Source organism: Myodes glareolus, chromosome 8, assembly GCF_982192425.1.
Source record: "Myodes glareolus chromosome 8, mMyoGla1.1, whole genome shotgun sequence".
Classification (NCBI taxonomy): Eukaryota; Metazoa; Chordata; class Mammalia; order Rodentia; family Cricetidae; genus Myodes; species Myodes glareolus.
Window position 1 is genome coordinate 18,651,882 of NC_142033.1, and position 21,305 is coordinate 18,673,186.

At 45.1% G+C, this 21,305-nt stretch overlaps 1 protein-coding gene across 13 annotated transcripts in view; it reads right to left on the bottom strand.

Annotated features, from left to right (window-relative positions):
- The window catches only part of Rufy3 (RUN and FYVE domain containing 3), an 80,290-nt gene extending 61,372 nt beyond the window's left edge, over positions 1 to 18,918 (bottom strand). For 7 of the 13 annotated variants that reach the window (XM_087908894.1, XM_087908893.1, XM_085691665.2 and 4 more), the window contains exon 1: positions 18,573 to 18,918. In XM_087908894.1, the coding sequence (XP_087765020.1) occupies positions 18,573 to 18,894 (322 nt within the window). In that variant the 5' untranslated portion in view covers positions 18,895 to 18,918. Of the gene's footprint in view, positions 1 to 2,357; positions 3,222 to 18,572 lie in introns of those variants that run through there. The other 6 variants (XM_085691669.2, XM_048424922.3, XM_085691668.2 and 3 more) reach the window with 5 other exon arrangements.
- Between the last annotated feature and the right edge of the window lie 2,387 nt (positions 18,919 to 21,305).

The window sequence follows — 21,305 nt, forward strand, 5'->3', positions numbered from 1 at the left end:
CAGCAGACTCAATCCTTTTCTCTGACCAGATTAGCTTTTAGTTTGGGGAGAGGATACACAAGAATGAGGGGTCATTTTGAATGCCAATAAGCACGGAGTGAAGGAATCAAAGCGCTTATTCTCTAGGGACTGCAGTGGGCAGAAAGGCCATCCTACATGGTGTCCTCATGGTGAGGCACTGCAGTGGGCAGAAGGGCCTTCCTACATGGTGCCTTCATGGTGAGGGACAGGAACTGTTTCAGAAAACAAGACTTGGAGTCCACGTCATCTCCAGAGAGAACGATTTTGTCCATTTTCTTTTGTGAAATCGAGGGGTCTCTGGGATTTTGAGTGGTCAGATCTTTTCTGTATAAATCAACCAGGGGCCAGTCTAGGCATTAGGAATTCCAGTTTCTCAGTTACTCATACAGCCACTGACCACACAGTTGAACTGAATAATTGTCAAGGGTTTTAGAAGGAAAGCAGACATTTTTTGAGTCTAAATCACTGTTTAGACACAGTCTGTAGAGCAAGGAAATAAACCTCCCATGGAGTACCTCCTGGTTTTCTATAACATTACAATTCAAATGTTTCCTTGGCTTTATACTAAAAAAAAATTCATGTGAAATAATTGTTTCTTTCAATCAATTTAAGGTAAAATGCCCCCAATATACTGTTAGAATCTTATTAAGTTTCGCATCCTTTCTAAATGACTAGGGGCCTGGCTTCCTAGATCAGGGTGTGCCCTGATAGTCTGCACCTCTCACTCTTTGTCCTTACTACTAAAGCTCCTGTCAGCAGCGACACATTTCTCAATGAAGAATTCAAACAGTATTATTACAAATGTTTAAACAAACTGAACAGCAAAGTTGTGCTCACCACAGAGGCAAATACATACTCAAAAGTATCTTTAGGAAATGGAGAAACTAGGTTTTATAATTAGGGTAATATTTCATAGTATGACTTTCAAAATGAATGGGGACTCTCAAACCAAATACATTCAGAGCACTAGCTAAAAGACTTCTTGGGACTGTGATTTTCTTTCGTAAAGACGGCCAAAGCGCTGGAGGTGTGTAAACAGTACCGGCAGCGTACAGAATCCCAGCTGCTGGCCTCTAACCCTTGCGCACATTCTGAAACATAACTAAAGGAAGCTGTTCAACTTAACAAATGCCAAACATCTTTGAAACTACTAAAACATTGTTAGGAAGAAACATACAAAGTGACGGCTTTTGTTTTGTTATCTTAACTCTAAAACTTTCTCAAGGCTCGATCTGACTGGAAAGAAGAAATCCTCACCACACATAGTAGAATCAATCTGAATCAGGATACAATTGCAACCCAATTGCAATCCAAGGTCAAAGGCGTGGAATCACTTTCCTAACTCCAACCTGCTACGGGCAGTGCACCTGTCCTGCAGAGAAGCCTAAGTACCAGTCGGCGTTCATAAAGGATTTCTTGTTGCACGCTGATGTTTTTATTCTTGTTTTTTAAAGAAAAACATAGCCAAGAAGCCACTATATTTGCAGCAGCTTGGCATCAGGGAAATTAAGGAGTATAAGCTAAAAACACCCTACAAGATTAGTTGCAACTGTAAACATAGGTAAATAAGTCTGTGTGTGTATACATATACACGTACATATGTATACACACACACACACACACACATATCCATGTACAAAAAGACACAGGAATGACCTTACTAATAACGCTTAGCCTCTTCAAGATAGGCTTTTGATAAGAGTCCACATCCCTTAAGCAATGAATTGGAAACTGCTTTCCCACTTAATACTATTTAAAAAGAGTAACTTTTCTGCATGTTTTCTGGGTGCCATCGCCTGTTTCCCAATATCCAGCTGACAGAACACTCCTCTAGCTTTTCCACTGAATTTGCTATATCCTGTAACTACAATTGTGCTTTCTTAATTTACTGTTAGAAATCACTAATCTCGATATTTTAAAGAAAACACAATTGATAGTTCTTTCCCTATCTGTTAGCAACCGATGTCTAAATGACCTCAACTGTTCCCTTTGAAGGGCTTTCAGACAAAGAACTGTAATAGAACACAAGCCTGTGCTGAGAGGAGACCTGAGGGGGTAGGGAAAAAATCCTTTCCCCAGTAGGCAGAGACAGGGGTGGGGCGGGGGATGCAGGGAAGCTGAGCCCTAGATAATAAGAAAAGCCAAGAGGGGCTTCTCTCCTCCTCTGACCCTCCCGGCCCTGAGACAATGAGGATGCTGCTGAGAGCGGTGCTAACAGCTGGGATCTGACCGTACCTTCGTGGGTGGGCTCTGGGTCAGGTGTAAGGGAGATGTCATCCAGCTGCTGAGAGCGGTGCTAACAGCTGGGATCTGAAACAGCTGGGATCTGACCGTACCTTCGTGGGTAGGCTCCGGGTCAGGTGTAAGGGAGATGTCATCCAGCTCTCGCAGGCAGAGCCATTCTCCGTCCATTGACACTCGGAATTTGCAAAGGTAGATGGTCTCCATGGCAGCCTGTGTGATCTTGTCAGTGGTGGGGGTTGGCATGTCAGTCGGAGGCGTCAGGGCCGACATGATGACTCAGCTGGGACCACAACACACACACACACACACACACACACACACACACACACACACACACACACACACACACAAACAAATAAGACCTTGGAACCAAAAAAAAAAAAATTACCAAATCCCAAGCTCTTAAACAAAGCTTTCAGAAAATGGAATAGGAGACGTTGGGGAAAAAAAGAAAGAGAAAATAAAAATGTCTTGTAGTGCAAATTGCTCAAAATAAACAATTCTATACTATCTTTTCTTACTGACAATTCCTAACAGTTAGCAAAATTAGATGGTGTCCGTCTTCTCCCAGCGTCCTCTCCTTTATCTTCCTTTCCCTTTATTCCAGCCAGGCTATCTATAGGCTAAAATCCTACACACCCAATGCTGTCTTACAAAGCTGGTTTTCAAAAATTGGTCTTAGCATGGATAAATAAAAAAATCCTCCTTCTTTGTGCAGAAAAAAATACAAAAGAAAAAATACAAAAAAAATCAACCTATATTTTAAATTTATCTGAAAAAAATTTGAGCAGCAGAAATCACTACAGGACCTGCTCAGACGAGCCGGGATGCTGAGTTCTAACAGGATTGGCTGTGCGCAGTAAGCAGGGTGTTGACCAAAATGGCTGACTAATGAACTGAACTGAAAATTCAGGCTCATGTGACCAGCTGCTCCGAGAGAGCGCTGGGCGAGCAATTCCCAGGATGCTTTATAGATGCTGCTGATGCAGGAAGAGCAATTAGGCTGCTTCTCTCATCCTGCACAGCCCACTTCCAGACTGTGCTAGTCAAACTATGATCAGACCTAACACAATGCACAGATCCTCATCAATTGTTTACTCTCTTGAGCAGAAGGGCAGGAAAGTAGGGCAATATTAAATAATGCTCTGTGATAAGAAGCAATCAGAAAAATTTACTAAGCACTTGATTCACTTCTCCCCTTGTACATTCTGTTACTAAAATTCTTGACTACATAAAAGCTGACTTTTTTCTTCCCCCTCCCCTCAAGACAGGGTTTCTCTGTGCAGCCCTGGATGTCGTGGAACTCACTCTGTAGGCCAGGCTGGCCCTGAACTTACATAGATCTGCCTGCCTCAGCTTCCTGAATTCTGGGGTTAAAGACATGAGCCTCCACCACCTGGCAAAAGATGACATTTTATGAACAGCTAAAATGGGTTTTATAAGGTATCTTATTCTTAGGCATTTATAATTTGGTTTTATAAAATACGAAGGACTTGCTTTTTAAGACAGTACAGGAATACACACATACACACACACACACACACACACAATCTTAAAGCTAAAAAAAAAATAAAATCCTTCCTGATCAATGCCAACTCCTTTTGCTTTTGATATATTAACTAAGTGTCTGCTATAAATAAGAAGTGCATTTCTAAAAAGAAATTAAAACCATGTTATATTTTTAAAAATCTTCCTTTCCTGGAATGTACTGGACACATAATTAAATTCTTAAATCAGTCAATATGTGTGCAATAGCAATTTGTGTTACTATTCATGCCCTGACCACACAAAGCCTTGACCTAAGAGGAAAGAACAACACTTTTAAAATATTTTAGTGACCAAAGACACCTTCCTCCCATTTAAGGATTTCAGTTTAAAGGAGAAAAAATATCTCTTCGAGAAATCTAACTCAGGGCTGGAGAGGTGGCTCAGTGGTTGAGAGCACTGAGTGCTCTTCCTGAGGAGCCAGGTTCAATTCCTAGCGCCCACATGGCAGCTCACAAGTGTCTGTAACTCCAAGAACTGATACCCTCATACACACAGACAAAATGCCAATGCGCATAAAATAAAGATAAATTATTTTAAAAAGAAAAGAAGTCTAACTCAAACAGCGAGGGCTATGGAGAGAGAGACCCTATCACATAAAGAAATCTAATCCAGGCAGGCATGGAGAATGGCACATGCTTGGCAGCCACATAGCAAGTTTGACACCAGTCCAGCCTAGGCCACACGAGACTCTGTCTCAAAAAAGTGATGGGTGAGGAGGAGCATGGGGGGAGAAAAGGCTCCAGGTCAATGACATAGTTGAAAACATAGGACAACATATACATAATAACTTTGGATGCTCTGTGTTTGTCTAGGGTCCAATACAGACTCCCCCAGTATCTGCAGGGATATATTCCATGTTTTCCAGATGTCTGAAAGCAATGATAGCTGTTTTCTTATACTGTACGTACATATGACTGCTAAATTTATAAATTAGGTACAGTAAGAAGGGATTAGTAACTGCGGGGCACACGTGCCTTTAATCCTAGTACTCAGGAGGCACTGACAGGTGGATACCCAAGTTCAAGGCCAGCATCATCTACAGAGGGAATTCCTGGACAGCCAGGGATATACAGAGAAATCCAGTCTTGAAAAACAAACAAAACCAAAGAAATCGATATCTAATTATAAAATAGAATTATTAAAATATTGCAGTAAAGGTTAAATGCATGTGGCCTGTTGAAAATAACCTTTTCCTCCTTTTTCCTTAAGACAGGAACTTGTGTGGTACAGGCTGGCCTTGAACTCCCTATATAGCTAAGGGTGAAACAGTTGATCTCCTTGCTCATATCTCCCAAGTGCGAAAATTACGGGTTTTGCCACTACATGTGGTTTATACTGTTCTGAAGATCAATTCCAGAACATTGTGCAATGCTAAGAAAGCATTCTACCAACTGAACTATGTTCCCAGCCCCTAAAACATCTTGTTGTGCTGTAGAGATGACTCAGTCAGGAAAGGGCATGTCAAGGGAGGATGAGGACCGGAACTCAATCCCCAGGGACCAAGTAAAGCAGTTGGGCCTGGGGGCGCAGCTCGAGGGAGACAGAGACAGGTGCATTCCTGGGGCTTGCTGGGCAGTCAGCCTAGCCTAATGGATGAAATCCAGGCCAATGAGAGATTGTCTCAAAAACCAAGGTGGAGCCGTCCTGTGGAACATTTCCTGCGGCCTCCACATGCTCACGTGTGTGCGCACACACATACACACACCTTATTTCCCTGAACTCCCGTCTCTTCTTGCAATGATAGAAGATGGTACCATGGCCGGCTGTGGTGGATTATGGGGCATTATGACAGTGTCAGACGACAGCACAATGAGAACACTACCACAGGGCAGCTGACCTGGTAACAGGAGGGCAGCACCTCCAGGGTGAATGCACTAGACAAAGAGATCCATGCTTTGAGCTCAGGAGCAGAAAGAGGAGAGATCTCATAACACTCTTTAGAATGGAGTGCAATTTAAAACTAATGAAATTAAGCTGGGTGGTGGTGGCGCACGCCTTTAATCCCAGCACTCGGAAGGCAGAGGCAGGCGGATCTCTGTGAGTTCTGAGGCCAGCCTGGTCTACAAGAGATAGCTCCTGGACAGGCTCCAAAGCTACAGAGAAACCCTGTCTCGAAGGGTTCTGGAATGTTCACCTTAGAGTTTTCAGACTACAGTGGAGCTGCAGAGAGTGAATCCCCAAACAAGAATCATGCTAATGGACAAAAACTGAACTAGTTCAGACTGGTCACAAACTATGATATGCTATCTTTTCACCAGCCAGGTAACCTTACTAACCATGAAAGGGATCCAGACTGATGAAGACAGCACAGCAGGAATGTTTGGTTATGGAGTAAGAAGCTTGGCTAAGATCCCTCTGACCTCTCCCAATCCCATTCTACTCAGCCAGAGGACACAGAGAGAGAACCCACTGCAACTACAGCTTTGACTAGGAGAGGAAAACCCAATACTATTAATTTGCCTTATCTGTCAGTCTGTGGCAGGATTGGAGTGATTTAAAAAAACAACAGCATCTGGTAAGAGCACCCTTACCTTCACCGTGAGTTACACCTGCCCATCAGATAAAGGCCACTGAGTCATCATCACAATAGCTCATTGTTCAAAAGCAATGAAATTATTATAAAACAGCACAACTTAAAGAAGTTAACAAAAACATTTCAAAGTATTTCAAAGTGCCGTTTTATACATGGTCTTTACTAATACATAAATACATCAGCGTCGTCACATAAAAAGAAAACATTAAGCCATCAGTAAGACATGCAATCTGGACTTCTGAACGGTTTAGTATTGGTAGCATTACTGCCCTAGCATGCACTAAGTTCTGTCCCCAGCATCACGAAAAACATTACCTTTTCTCCTGTATACACTAACTATGAGCTACATTAGACTGTTTTCCTCATCTGTCCTATTTGTCAATAAGCGCATGTATTTGCAAGGTGGCTGTGAGAAGGGTGAAGGCATGGAACCCAAACCACTATGGATTGTGCTCTACCTGTTTATACAGCTTGAGTTTTCTACACTGAGTGACTCAAAGCAAACAAGACGCACATCTTGGGTGGAAGTTACATTCCTCGTAGACTGCGGCTCTCGCTCAGATGTGGCTACAAGACAAAGGCTGACTTGTTAGGTCCAAGGCCCCTGTTGTGCAGTATGGAAAAACTCTCATCAAGGTAATGACTTCATTCACGGAATTTCTGTTTTCTGTTAGGTGCTTACAAAATGCCACACGGAGTTTTCCCAAGCACGCTGCAGAGCAGACACTAGTGTATCCTCATACACATAAGGAACAGGCCCAGGATCACGCAATGGCCAGGTGGCCGATCTGCTGTCTGCTCCTCCACGCTGCTTGGGTCACCTAGGTGACACCCCCAAGCTGTTTTCTTTAACACTCTGCAACTTCAGCACTCAGGCAGGGTCCTTCCAAAGATCCTAAACATGAGTGTCCAGTCCCTGATCTGAAGAGAACCTTTTAAAAATCAGCCTTTTTAGTTCACACTCTGAAGTCTCACAAACCAGCTCCTCCTGGCCTCCCTCTCCCCTAGGCTTCCACACTCAGCTCAGAAACACTTCATAAATGGAAAGCTTCTGAGAGAGGGAGAACCAACCCTCTCACATTCTTCCTGTTCTGTGGTGGCGAGGGCTAGCCCTGCCCCCAGACACCATGATGGATGCCTCACTTGGTTCCCTCTGCTGTCACCTGGGGAGACAGCTGGAAACCACCTCACTGTGTACTGTTTACTCAGGTAGACCTCTAGGTTAAGAACACGTGATGCAGACAGGAGTGGTGGCGCACGCCCTCAACCCCAGCACTCGGGAGGCAGAGACAAGTCGATCTCTGTGGGTTCGAGGTCAGCCTGGTCTACAAAGTGACTTCCAGGACAGCCAGGGCTACACAGAGAAAACCGTGTCACAAAAAAACCAAAAAAAGAAAAAAAAAGAACATATGATACATCCAGATCCAGGGAGAAGATAAATGAAGGGAAAATCATCTTCTAAAATGAGCCCTGCAGGCTTTTAAAGAACTGCTTCACTGTACAGTTTTAATTCTGCAAAGCATTAACCATCATCTATGAAAAAACGGCTCAGCTGGAGAAATGGACCAATGATTGACAAGGATGTATGTGTGCACGCTCTCTCCTCTGAACTGCCTTTGCTTTTCAAAAGGAACTGCAGTAGGGGCAGTACTCAACCTTTGCTTTTCAAATGTTTATTTTCACTCTAGGTGGCCAAGTGTCTTTTTTTTGTTTTTGGTTTTTCAAGACAGGGTTTCTCTGTGGCTTCTCGAACTAGCTCTTGTAGTCCAGGCTGGCCTCAAATTCACAGAGATCCACCTGCTTCTGCCTCCCGAGTGCTGGGATTAAAGGCGTGGGCCACCACCGCCCGGCAATGAGCAATGTTTTATTTGCATGCATTCATGTCCTGTGCACAACATTAGTTTCTCATTTCCAAGGAGGCCAGAAAGGGGCATCAGATGTTAGGAACTGGAGTTAGAGATGGTTGTAAGCTGCCATGTAGGTGCTGGGAACCAAACCCAGGTCCTTTGCAAGAACAGAGCTCTTATCAGCTGCACCATATCTCCAGTCCTTGTTTTCCTTCCATATGGACACCATATTCTGGGTGTTATGTCATATTATCTTACGTGTAATAGCACATACATACAATCCCTAACAGGAAGATCAAAATTTACATACTGAATTAGAGACCAGTCTGAGCTATATGAGACCTTATTTATTTATTTTTAAAGAAAAAATATTTCTTTACTTTAAAAACAGGATCACACTGCTGGGCAGTAGTGGTGCACACCTTTAATCCCAGCACTTGGGAAGCAGAGGCAGAAGGATCTCTGTGAGTTCGAAGCCAGCCTGGTCTACAGAGCTAGTTCCGGGAGAGCGAGGGCTGTTACGCAGAGAAACCCTGTCTCAAAACAAAACAAAACAAAACAAAAAAGATCACAAATATATGAATATATGAACAATACATTTAGCTTGGTTCTAATAAAGTTTCATGATAATAAATAACTTCTAAGTCTTTCACTCAATATTGTATATTTACTGTGTGTGCGTGTGTACATTTGTGTGTGTGCACACACTGTGAGTGTGTGTGTGTGTGTTATGCACACTCATCTGAACAGGGTCTCTCACTAGCCCAGAACTTAGCAGTTAAGGTAGGCTGTCTGTGGTCAGCAAATCCCAGGATTCACCTGTCTGTCTCCATGCAGGTCTGACTATTTTTCATAGGCCCAAGGACTGATAGGTCCTTGTCCTTGTAAGTACTTCACTGCTTCAGCTCCACACACCAACAACAGAAGCACAAGGAGGTCCAAGGTCAACCTTGGGTGCTGTTGTAAAGGTGCCATTAATCTTGTTTGAAACAGGGTCTCTCATTTGTGCTGAAGCTCAGCAAACAGGCTAGACTGGCTAGACAGAAGACCCAGGGGTCCACCTGTCTCTCTCTGCAGTGCTTACAGCAGGTGCTACCACACCCAGCTTTTTAACTGGAATCTGGGGATTAAAACTGGGTCCTCATGCTTGAGTGGCAAACACTCCACCACTTGAACTACATGCCCAGGCTCCCCCTCTCTCCATGTTCTACAGACAGGGTCTCAGGTATTTCAGGTGGCCTTGAACTCACTATGTAGCTTAATGGTCCTGAACTTCTTATCCTCTGGCTGCCACCTGCCGAGTTCTGAGATTCTATGTGTATAGCAGCAGGGCTAGTTTATGGGCTGCCAGGGATAGAACACAGGACTTTGTGCATGCAAGTCATGCCCTCTCCCAACTGAGCTCCACTTCTCACGCCTCAACTTAGTCGCCTCCTGTTTTTCTTTAGCTCCTTGCTCTAGAGATTTGTATTGATATGGATCTTGGTTTATTGATACAAATTTAAGGTCAATTTTATTATATGTATATTTCTGCTCTTGATTAAGGTATTGTGTTTGTGAAGCTCATTTAAAAATGTAATGTATAATTAAGAAAAATAGGTTAATAGAGAGTCATCTATAATAGTCAAGAATCTAGTCATGTTAGTTAGATTTTTCTAGATATATAGAGATATATTTCAGTTAAATAGGCATTTTTCAAATCTTTCAAAGACCTTCAGAATATGACATTTAAAACGTCTTAAGAACTTAGGACATTTCCTGATAATGAGACACATCTGCTCCTAGCAGCACCAATCTACTTCAAGAGGAAGATGGGCATTGAAGAGGCTCCTTATGGAATTGGTTAGCCATTTGGGCAAGAAACTGCTCTGCCTGGACTGTTATATAAACTGGACATGCAGGATCACAGAGAAACGACTGCGGAACTTGCCTAAAGGTGAGATGATCCTTCGGGGTTCCGGATTCATGAAAGAGTCTGCCAGACATTCTGTAAGACACAGAAGAAAGTGACTGACAAACTGCCAATGCAGGTAGAACTGTCTTTGAAATTTTCTGCATCATGGAAAAGTCTTCTGGATACTATGGGCCTGTAGGCTGAAGATGGATGCCCCAACAGTACAAAGACCTTTGGGTGACTGTCCAGGCAGAGAGATGTCTCCTTCAATTCTAGAGTTTTGGAAGCTGCTTATGCACTTCTTGTTTGCTTAGGTAGTATTATATCCTTCTGGAGTCTTTGATGGAGTTGAAGAGTAGATAGTAATAATACAGTTTTTCTTAGTTATGATAAAAGATAAAGTAGATATAAATATTGTAGCTAATTCTTGCTTGATATAGGCTTTGTTATATATAATTTTACTATGTTAAAGTTAAAACCCTCCTTTTCATTTAACAGAAAAAAGGAGGTGATGTGGGATTCCCCTCTGTATGCTGTGAATATCGGTTATTAAAGGAACTTACACTGGAGAGGTTGTGGGGTAAAGGGCACACTCCTGCATTGCTGGTGGGAGTGCAAGCTGGTACAGCCCCTTTGGATGGCAGTGAGGCGATCTCTCAGAAAATTAGGAAACAACCTTCCTCAAGACCCAGTAGTACCACTTTTGGGTATATATCCAAAGGATGCTCAATTGTGCCACAAAGACATGTGCTCAACTATGTTCATAACAGCATTGTTTGTCATAGCCAGAACCTGGAAACAACCTAAATGCCCCTTGATGGAAGAATGGATAAGGAAAATGTGTTACATTTGCACAATCGAGTACCACACAGCAGAAAAAAAATAATGACATCTTGAATTTTGTAGGCAAATGGATGGAGCTAGAAAACATCATTTTGAGTGAGGTAACCCAGACCCAGAAAGAATCACACGTACTCACTCATAAGTGGTTTTTAAATATAAAGCAAAGAACCAGCCTACAAATCACAATCCCAGAGAACCTAGACAACAATGAGGACCCTAAGAGAGATATACATAGATCTAATCTACATGGGAAGTAGAAAAAGACAAGATCTTCTGAGTAAATTGGGAGCATGGGACCTTGGGAGAGGGTAGAAGGGCAGGGGAAAGGCAAGGAGGGAAGCAGAGAAAAATGCAGAGCTCAATAAAAATCAATAAAATTTTTAAAAAAAGATAACCACATACACACACACACACAAAAAAAAATTACAGTTTCTGTGATTATTTTGAGGCTAAGCGGCTGGGAACTAACTAGTGGCCTCCTTACTACAGTTCCTGATCTGCACATAATGGCTCTTTAAAAATTGTCAATTTGGTTGGGTGGTGGTGGTACACGCCTTTAATCCTTAATTCTAGGACTTGGAAAGCAGAGGCAGAGGTATCTCTATGAGTTCAAGGTCAGTCTGGTCTACAGAGTGAGTTCCAGGAAGGGCTCCAAAGCTACACAGAGAAACCCTGTCTTGAAACACCCCCCCCCAAAAGATTGTCTAAATCAATTTGCAGATACTCATAAAATTCTGTTTCCTAATGCTTCTTTCTGGGTTTATAGTTTCACGACTCAAGAAAAATATCTTCCCATTTCACTACTGACTGTTGTCTTGACATGATTATTACAAGTAACAGACCACATCCAGAACCAGGAAAACTCGAACTAGTTTCCACCATCTTAAAACTGGTAGAAGGGCCAAGAGCACGGGTATTTCACACGGTCCACTCTTTCCTCCAATATCTTTTTTCCCATCACCAAAATCCACCAGGTTTACCTGGAGTTGTCAGAATTCTGCAATCTGAGGTTTCTATACTCGGTAGGCTCATTATCAGTTTGTAGATATTAACCAAAGATGACAATAAGCGAGTATAAAATGATTATACCCAGGAAGCTGAGTTATTATTTTGCCAGAAGCAAATTCCAGTGGAGGACTGCAACGGCTCATCTTTACTTAATAAAATTAACCAGCATAAGACCAGAAATAACTTCCACCTTGGGATGTAGAGCTGACTTCATGGCTCAGGGGCAGAAAGCAACGGCTTACACATGCTGACTTCAACAGCTTACTATTAAATGTCTCTGGGAACTCTCTCCTCCCTTCCCCTCCATTTGCTCAGCCACAAAATAAACCAAATAACCAGCGCTGCAGAGAGCACAGCCCCATGAGAAGAAATGTACAGATGTCACTCAGCACAGTAACTACCAAACATCAGTGCCCATGGATGCTTACTGGTGGAGAGATGCAATGTCAGAGCACTCACTCTATATAGCAGTATTTTCCCACTTAAAAAACAAAACAAAACAAAACACTTCAACCTTGAAAAATCTTCAGTTCTACACAATCAAACTAAACGCAAGAAACAAGATTCCAGAATGTTTTTCCCTTCTTCCCTTCCTTTTTGACGGGGTCTTGCTATGTAGCCCGAGCTGGCCTCCTCTTAAGATCCTCCCACCCCAGCTTCCCAAAGGACCTTTTCCAGTGCATACAAGATTCAGGCACTTAACACACACAGGGCAAGAACAGCGTGTTAACTTGGAAAGACTGAAGAAAAAACAAGGACTACACTAGCAGCGCCACAGGTGTCCACGAAGTTCCAAAGTCCCTGTCACACACGTGGACCCGTCAGTACATACATAAACTATTCTATCAAATTTATGACTTACGATTTCAGTAGTCCATTCATTCACTGATAGCAGAGATGGTTTTAGTAAAGAACAAACTCTAGAGGGCTGTTGCCTGAAAAGACAAGCCCAATCTAGGCCGTGATTCCAAATGAAAAAGGAAAGGAGAGGGGCTGGTGAGATGGCTCAGTGGTTAAGAGCACTGACTGCTCCTCCAGAGGACCTGGGTTCAATTCCCAGCACCCACATGGCAGCTCACAGCTGCCATGTTCATAAATCCAGTTCAAGAGAATCTGACATCATTATACCAATATGCATGAAATAAAGTTAAATAAAGTTTTTTTTTAAAAAAAAAAAAGAAGAAAAGAAAAAGGAAAGGAGAGGTTCTTGGTAGAGCCACGTCGCCTCTAGAAGCAGAAAGTCCTCAGGGAGTCCTCTGTCACCACAGAGAAACCAAGGAACCTTTCCCAACTAACGTGTCTGTTCCTCCCGGTTCTCCCTCTCTCTTGAGACAGGGTCTCACTGTGCAGCCTTGGCTGGCCTGGAACTCCCTCTGTATAGACCAGGTTGGCCTTGAATTCAGAGATCTACCTGCTTCTGCCTTTGTGCGTTTCTCACTACCAAACAGGAAACAGTGTTAGCTACTTTAGAATTAAATAAAGTGCTGGCACGGCACTTGGCATGGAGCAAGCAGTAAGTAGCGCCAGCCACCACCATTACAGTAAGTGCTTCTGCTTCTGAGAATGCTCGAAACAAAATATGGTTCTCTTCACAACAAATTTGTAAAGACAGATGTTTATGAGAGCAACTCAGGAAAAAAGCAGGTGTGAGCAAAGGGTTCACTGTGATAATTTTCATGTTGTGAGGAAGGAGGAGTGATGGGTCAGGATTCTACCAAGTATTAACACTGTAAAAGGGACAGCAGAAGTAGAGAAACATCCGTGGAGAGTCCCTAACAGATTCTAAAGTTAGAAGATTTACATTCTAGATGACTTCTCCTTTCCCATGCCTCTTGTCCTGCCGATCTCTTCTCATGCACTTGAGCAGACCTTATATTCTTTCAAACTCTCTCACCTTTGCCCCACTCCCAGTCCTTCCAACATAAGCTGAGCGTCCAGTCCACTTGATACCAAACAAGATTAGAGCCATGCCAGGCGGTGGTGGCGCACGCCTTTAATCCCAGCACTTGGGAAGCAAAGGCAGGCGAATCTCTGTGAGTTCAAGGCTAGCCTGGTCTAGAAGAGCTAGTTCCAGGACAGGCCCCAAAGCTACAGAGAAACCCTGTCTCGAAAAAACCAAAAGAAAAAGAAAAGAAAAAGATTCGAGCCAGTGGGTTGCTAATTAGGCTTTACCAAGAGGAATGCCATTCTGGCCAGGAGCCCTGGGAAGTTTTAGGACTATGGATCTTTCCACAGTTATCCAGAAAACAGCTGCAGTAAACAGAGTATAATGGTGCACATCTGTAACCCCAGCACTGAGAAGGATGAGCTACGAGCATGAGTTTGAAGCCAGCTGTGGCACATTACAAGCTCCTGTCTTACAGAGAAAAGGAGATGTACAGGTCACAACCCTATTAGTGCCCTCTAAGTGCCCCTGCTTTGTAATTCTGAAAATACTTCCTTCCATATAATTTGTTTTGCTTCTTTCTTTCTGCATTGGTGATTAAACTCAGGACTGTTGCATGCTGCTCGCAATTTTGATCCAGGTTCAATTCTCAGTACTGACATGGCAGCTCACAACCATCTGTAACTCCAGTTCCAGAGATCTGATGTCCTTTTCTACACGCACACACGGTACAGACATACATGCAGGCATGACATCCATACACTTATTTGTAAATCTAGAAGTTCCCTGCACACATTATGGATTTGCAAGTGCACTCCCGAGAATCAAGTTCACCTCCATGTCTCATCATCAGAGCTATCAGGAGTCAACCATGGTCCTCACTGTTGGGTAGTCTTTGAAATAAGTAGTCACAGTGACAATGGCTTTTTTGAGATTCTTACCCCCCCACCCTTATTTCTCTTCTAGCTCTTTTCAGTCTCAAACAGGCACACACAAAGACAGGATGACAGTGTCTTTTTTATGAACGAGATGTAGTTTGTATCCTGTTGTAATGGGAAAAAAAATGACAAGAGGTGTGGGTTCTTTTCCTTGCATAACCTTAAACATAAATATCTGCTGTAGCTCTGTGAGTTGGACGAAGAGAAGAACTCCTGGGGGCTGTGGCAGCGGCACACCTTTAATCCCAGACCTTGGGAGGCAGAGGCGGGCTGAGCGGAGCTTGAAGCCACCTTGATATACAGAAAAGAGAATTACTACAGATAGAGGCTATGTGTTTGTGGGGCGGGGAGGTCAGCCTTCTGATACACAATCTTGTCATCTACAAAGCTCCTGCTGAAGAACTGTGTAACCAAGTTTAAAACAACAACTAGGTCAGCAAGATGGCCCAGCAGGTAAAAACACATGCTGTGCAAGCATGATGCCCCGAGTTCGATTCTTGCAACCCACAACAGAAGGAAAGAACCAATACCCCAAAGCTGTCTTCTGACCTCTCCGTGCGTGCCCACTCACAACTACACACACTGGACCATGTCTGTCTCCTGTGGCTTCAGGAGAAACACGGCGACAAAAGCAACTTCCAGGAAGAAAGGGCTCGTTTGGCTGACAATTCAACGTGACAAGTCTATCATTGTGGGAAAGTCAAAGCAGGAATTTGAAGCAATTAGTCTCATCCACAGACAAGAGCTCCTTATACTCAGCACCCTCTATACTTACACAGTCCAAGATCCCCTGCCCAACAATGGTGTTCCCCACAATGAGAAGGTCTTTTTTGCTTCTATAATGTAACAAAGATAACACCTCACATCCATGCTCACGTGACAACCTCATCTATATAATCCGCCACTGAGCGTCTTTTCCCAGGTGATTCTAGATTGTGTGAAGCTGATAATTAAAGCTTGCCATGCCCCCTCGTCTCATGCTTTAAGTGAGTTTACAACTCTGTGCTGTCTACTCACAACAAGACCTGTATGGTGCAACAGAAAAAGGAAGGCATTAAAAGTCAACTGCAAAACAGCTGATCAGAAGTCACAGGTCACATATACCAAGAGGGAAAAGAGACCATACAATATGAACATAGATGCACTCGAATTATGAAAAAGTCCTGGAAGTTCATCCAGTTCAAAAGTGTGGTGTCATCTGACATTGGACGTGATGGGGTAGTGGGCCTGGGGCCCACGAAACAGAAAGGCACTTTCCATGTCGAACACTTGTCCCATAAAACATCTAAGCAATGACAGCAGATCTATGTGCTATTTGTAGTTATTATACAGTTAATTTTCACAAGTATGGTAAAAAATATAAAATTTAGGAACGAGAGCATAACCAGGCGTGGAGACGCATGCCTTGAATCCCGGCACTCAGGAGGCAGAGGCAGGTAGATCTCTGTGAGTTCATGGCCAGTTTGGTCTGCATACTAAGTTCCAGGCTAGCCAGTGCTCCACAGGAGTGGATGCCCATTGGCACTACAGACAGCTGTGAGCTGCTTGGAGTGGGTGCTGGGAACCGAACTCGGGTCCTCTGGGACTTCAGTACACTCTTAACCACTCCTATGGGCACTGGCACTCCCTTACACATGCACACATACATGTAATTAAAAACAAATCTTTTCAGGAGTATGTAGCATGGCATAGTGGTGCACACTTTTAATCCCAGCACTTGGGAGGCAGAAGCAGGTGGATCGCTGTGAGCTTGAGGCCAGCCTGGTCTACAAAAAGAGTTTCGGGACAGCCAGAGCTACATAGTGAGACACAGTCCAGGATGCTTTTCTAGAATGGACAGTCAATAACTAGTCAAACAGAGGAGGGGGAGTCATGCTTTCTCAGTATTCTTCTGAGCTTTTATACCTGAACTGTTTCAGAAAAAAAAGTTAATTCTAAGATGTTTATGTGCTAAGACATCAGTCCACATGCTAGTACCAGGCCCACAGTGTAACATCACACGCATGACCTTGGGTGGCAGAGTGCTTGCTTGGCATGTGCAAGATTCAACCCCAGAAACTTTGATTCCTATCATGGTCACACTTAGCTCCTCAGTTCTAATAATACTTAAAAGTAAATACTTGAAAATAAAGTCAGTCTTTTCTGAGCAGAGAGAGTCAAATGAAATGAAGAAGAATTAAAATAATCCCTACAATTGGAAATAGCCAACAGGTGAAAAGAAAATCGATGTCAAATCACGCAGAGCTGCTGCACGGAGAACTCCTCAGAGTGCCTCCTTCATTCTACAGTGATGCGGTGGTAACAAGCAGAACACACAGAAAAGGAACAGCTGCACAAAGCAAGCCTCTTCCTTGAAAATGAAAAGTATTCAGTATGGAGAAAATTCTTAATTTACCTTCTCCGCCATACAAAGGGACTGAACTCCTACCTGAATTCTTCCTATCTGGAGATTTGAGCACACTCCTCAAACAAAACGCGGCATTTGTGAGACTCAGCCAGGTCAATCTAGGACCACCTTTTAGGCAAGCAGAGAGACAACCACGAGACTTACACTAGCTGAATCCAGTAGTTCCTTCCTGCTAACTTCCTGACATACACTACAAACTCAGTTTTGGACATCTGATGTTTGATTAAAGAGCACCGTCATGGAAGAGAAGGAATCTGGGTCATGTTTGTTTCTCTTAGGTTTACTGAGGACAAATAATGTAATTTAGTCTGATCTTCAGTTTCCTCATTTGAAAAGGGGGCACTGTACACTCACGGAGACTTGAAAGCCATGATAATCACGGTACATGTGCATATGAGACATTCAACAAATGTTTATCTTTTCCACAGAGTTGGATGGGGAGACAGAAAAGGCCAAGTCAGTTTCTTGGTTGCAAATCAAGATATGCACCGAAGAGCTTTAAAAATACGGAGGGAGGGGCAGCCTCACTTACCCCACCCAGGCAACTTTCCTTCCCTTTTCAGAACTTCTACCTATAGCAAGGTGTTTGGCATTTACAGTAGCATCCTTTGAGTTATCAGCGACATTTTCTTATCGAAAGGTCTTGTCTCTTTAAACCATCCCGACACTTCAGTCCTCACATTACCTATTCTTAAAGGCCGGCTCATGGCCAGCGGCCACAAACATTTGTTGCCTGAAACAACAGCGGTGGCGGCGGCGGCGGGGGGTGGGGGGGGGAGTGTTAGTCGCGGCATTTAGGGGGCTAGAGTGTGGCCATGGCTTTAAGATGTGGAAGCATCTTCCTGACAAAAGACACAACACTGGGAGGTGCCCTTCCCGAGCCACACTTTCTCTTCCCTTCTTCTCGCGCACCCCGAAACCATTTTGCTTCTCACTTGCGCGGTGGGGTAGGGGGTGGTTACGTCTCTCACTTATGGGTTTGGGAACAGCTCCGAGAAATTCCCTCGCCCCGCCGGGCTGAGGCCGCAGGGCGGCGGCGCGGCAGCCACACCTACTTGGCCAAGGCGGCTGGGAACCGGCGGGGGCGCATCAGCCGGACCCGGACGCCAGCTCCGAGGTTCCTCCGGGAAGGGCGCCAGTGCGCGGCGCCGCCGGCCGGCGCCAGGGGACGCCTCGGTCCCAGCACGTGGAGGCCGAGGGGGAGCGAGCTGCCGCCGGGGCCGCGGCCTGGGCGAGACGAGGTGGATCCCACCGAGGGGACACGGCCACCGAGGGGCACGGCCACCGCCCCCGTCCCCGCGCGCGGACCCCACCAGCCCCAGCCCGCGCGGCTTCGGAGCCAGGCGAGAGGCGGGGCTCTGCTGAGCCGGTCGCCGCCGCCGCGTCCCCGTCCCCAACACTCACGGTGCTTGCCGCCGCTCCCGCCGCTCGGGTAGCTCAGAAGCAGGAAGGGCAGCGGGGAGCCGGGCGACGGCGGGGTCCTCCAGGCGCGCTGCGGCGGGGGCCGCGCTGCGAAGCCCGCGCCTCCATCGCCCGGGTACAGCAGGAAGAAGGGGGCGGCCACCGGCGAGTCCTGCTCTGAGGGCCCCGCCTCGTCCTCCCGGTCCGTGCCGCGGGCGGCAGCACCGCGCGGTTCCTCGGGTTCCTCCGATCGCCGCTCCCCGCCCCTCTCCAGGTCCTCGCCGCAACTTTGAGCGGCCGCGCCGGGCGGCGGGGACTCAGCCATCTCGCTGGTAGTGGCTTCGCGGTGTCGCCGCCTCGCCAGGCCCGAGCCCGAGGCTCACGGTGAGGATCCCGCGCTCCGTCGTGCCCGCGCAGCCGCCGCCGTTCGCCGCCGCCGCCGCTTGGGCTCGGTGTTCTGCCCGCCCCGCCGGGGCCCGGCCAGCCGAGGACCGCCCCGCCCGACGGCGCGGCCTGCCCAGCACCGCCTCCGGCCTCCGCCCCTCTCGCCGCCCCCCGCCGCGACTCGGCGCCCCTAGAGGGCAGCGTCCTCCGCCGCCGCCCCGCCCCGCTCCTCCGGCGCACCGATCCCTCCCGAACCCCGGAGCCGACGGTGTGCGGGGCCTGGTCCGCCGCCGCCCGGCTCGACCCTGCAGGTCAGGTGCGGCGCTCGAACCGGGCGGCGTTTTCTGTGTGCGGCCGCCAACTTGATATGATAGTAAGAGGCACAGAGATGTGGCCTGAAAGGCCAACGCTCATTATTAGTGACAGCCCCCACTCCCGGTGTTGAACTATAGTTTGCTGTTCAAACACTAGAACTTCAACCGTTAATTCATGATTTTGATTCAGGAACTTTATATACGATAAACTAGGAGACGATATTCTTTCCACCGGTTTTCTTTTTCATGAGGGAGATGTAGAAACCGTGGATTTGCTTTTACTTTGTTCCCTGGTTTTCCAGATCTCCAGGAGCGCATGGGTTGGTTAAACCAGCTAATTCAAAATTTAAAGCACACTCGTCTATTACAGGGTGGTAGTTTTCCCTTTCGTAGTGTTTGTGTTTTGTTAGTAAATTGGGTGTTGCTATTTTATTTCAGATATTTGCATCAGTAAGTGCCCAAAGTAAACTTTACCCCCCAAAAGAAAATTCCTAGTTTTTTGTTTGAGGGGATGGGAGGGCTCACTGGAAGCGCAGGCTAGGTTCCACTTGAAATGCCTGCCTCAACTCCAAAGGGTGGCATTTACAGGCATGACAACTCACTCTTATTTATCGTGGGTTGCTTGCTGATTAGCTTCGACTCGCAAAATGCCGGCACAGAATTTGTATGGGCTCAATTAGAAATCACTGTCTTGACGTTTGGTACATTTTGTCTCTCCTCCTCGCCCCCTGCCCCCGGAAAGGAAGATAAACTTTCAGAGAGAAAATCTTTGTTATTCTACAAATGGCTCTTGAGTTACCACTAGAAATTCTCACGGGACTTCTAATGCCAGACTTCAATTTTTTTTAAATAAACATTAGAAAAGGAAGTGTTTACATTACAGAAAGCTAACTCTAAACACCCTTAGAAAATTAACTAGAAACTTTTAGTTTCTGCCTAAGTTATTTGACCTCTTCTCTAAAATTATTTATAGAAATGTTGCAAAGGTTAAATAAGAAGAGTAAATAAATCCTTTACAACGTGGTTGAACACAAGATCGAATAATTGCTAGCTGTGTGTCCTTAATTTGACAAAACAGCGTGTTACTTTTACTCCCTCTCCTTTTTTTTTTTTTTTTTGGTCTTTTTGTTTTTGTTTTGTTTTGTTTCCCTGGCTGCTGATCTGGCAGTCAGTAGGTAGAGCAGGCTGACTTTGAACTCACAGAGATCTGCTTACCTCCAGAGTGCTCAGTTCAGTTTACAGATGTAGGTCTAGCCTAACTAACACCAGGTAACTTTTTGGTTTTTCTAGACAAGGTGTCTCTTGGTTACCTTGGCTATCCTGAAACTAACTTCCTAGACAAGGGTGGCCTCTAACTCACAAAGATCCATCTGCCTCCGACTCCTGAGTGCTGGGATCAAAGGCCTGCACCATCACGCCAGCAACAAAATGTAACTTTAAAAAAAGTGAAAAGAAAACACGAACTGGGGAGATGGCTCCAAGGTTAGGAGCACTTGTTGCTCTTCCAGAAGTCCTGGGTTCAATTCCTGGCAACCACATGGTGTCTCACAACCATCTATAATGAGATCTGGTGCCCTTTCCTGTCGTGTGCAGGCATACAAGCAGTCAGAACACTGTGTACATAACAAATAGATAATTTTAAAAATTCAAAGCAAGTCAAGTTGAGAGGAGAGTTCCCATGATAACTTTGGTCATCCTGGGAGTGTTCTTTTTCAAGGTGCATTATTTATTAATTTATTTTCATACCTGTATCTGTGTTTGTGTAGACTCAGTGTACCCAAGAGTCAGAAGGCAATGTTAGAGTCCCTGGAGCTGGAGCCACAGGCACCTGTGATCTTCCCAACATGAGTACTGGCATCTGCCAGTCCTAGGCAATAGTAGCAAGCACTATTTTGCTTACTTGTTTTTTTTTTTTTGTTTGTTTGTTTTTTCCAGATAAGGTTTCTCTGTGTAACCCTGGTTGTCCTGGAACTTGCTCTGTAGACCAGGCTGGTCTAGAACTCACAGAGATTTGGCTGTCTCTGCCTCCGGAGGGATT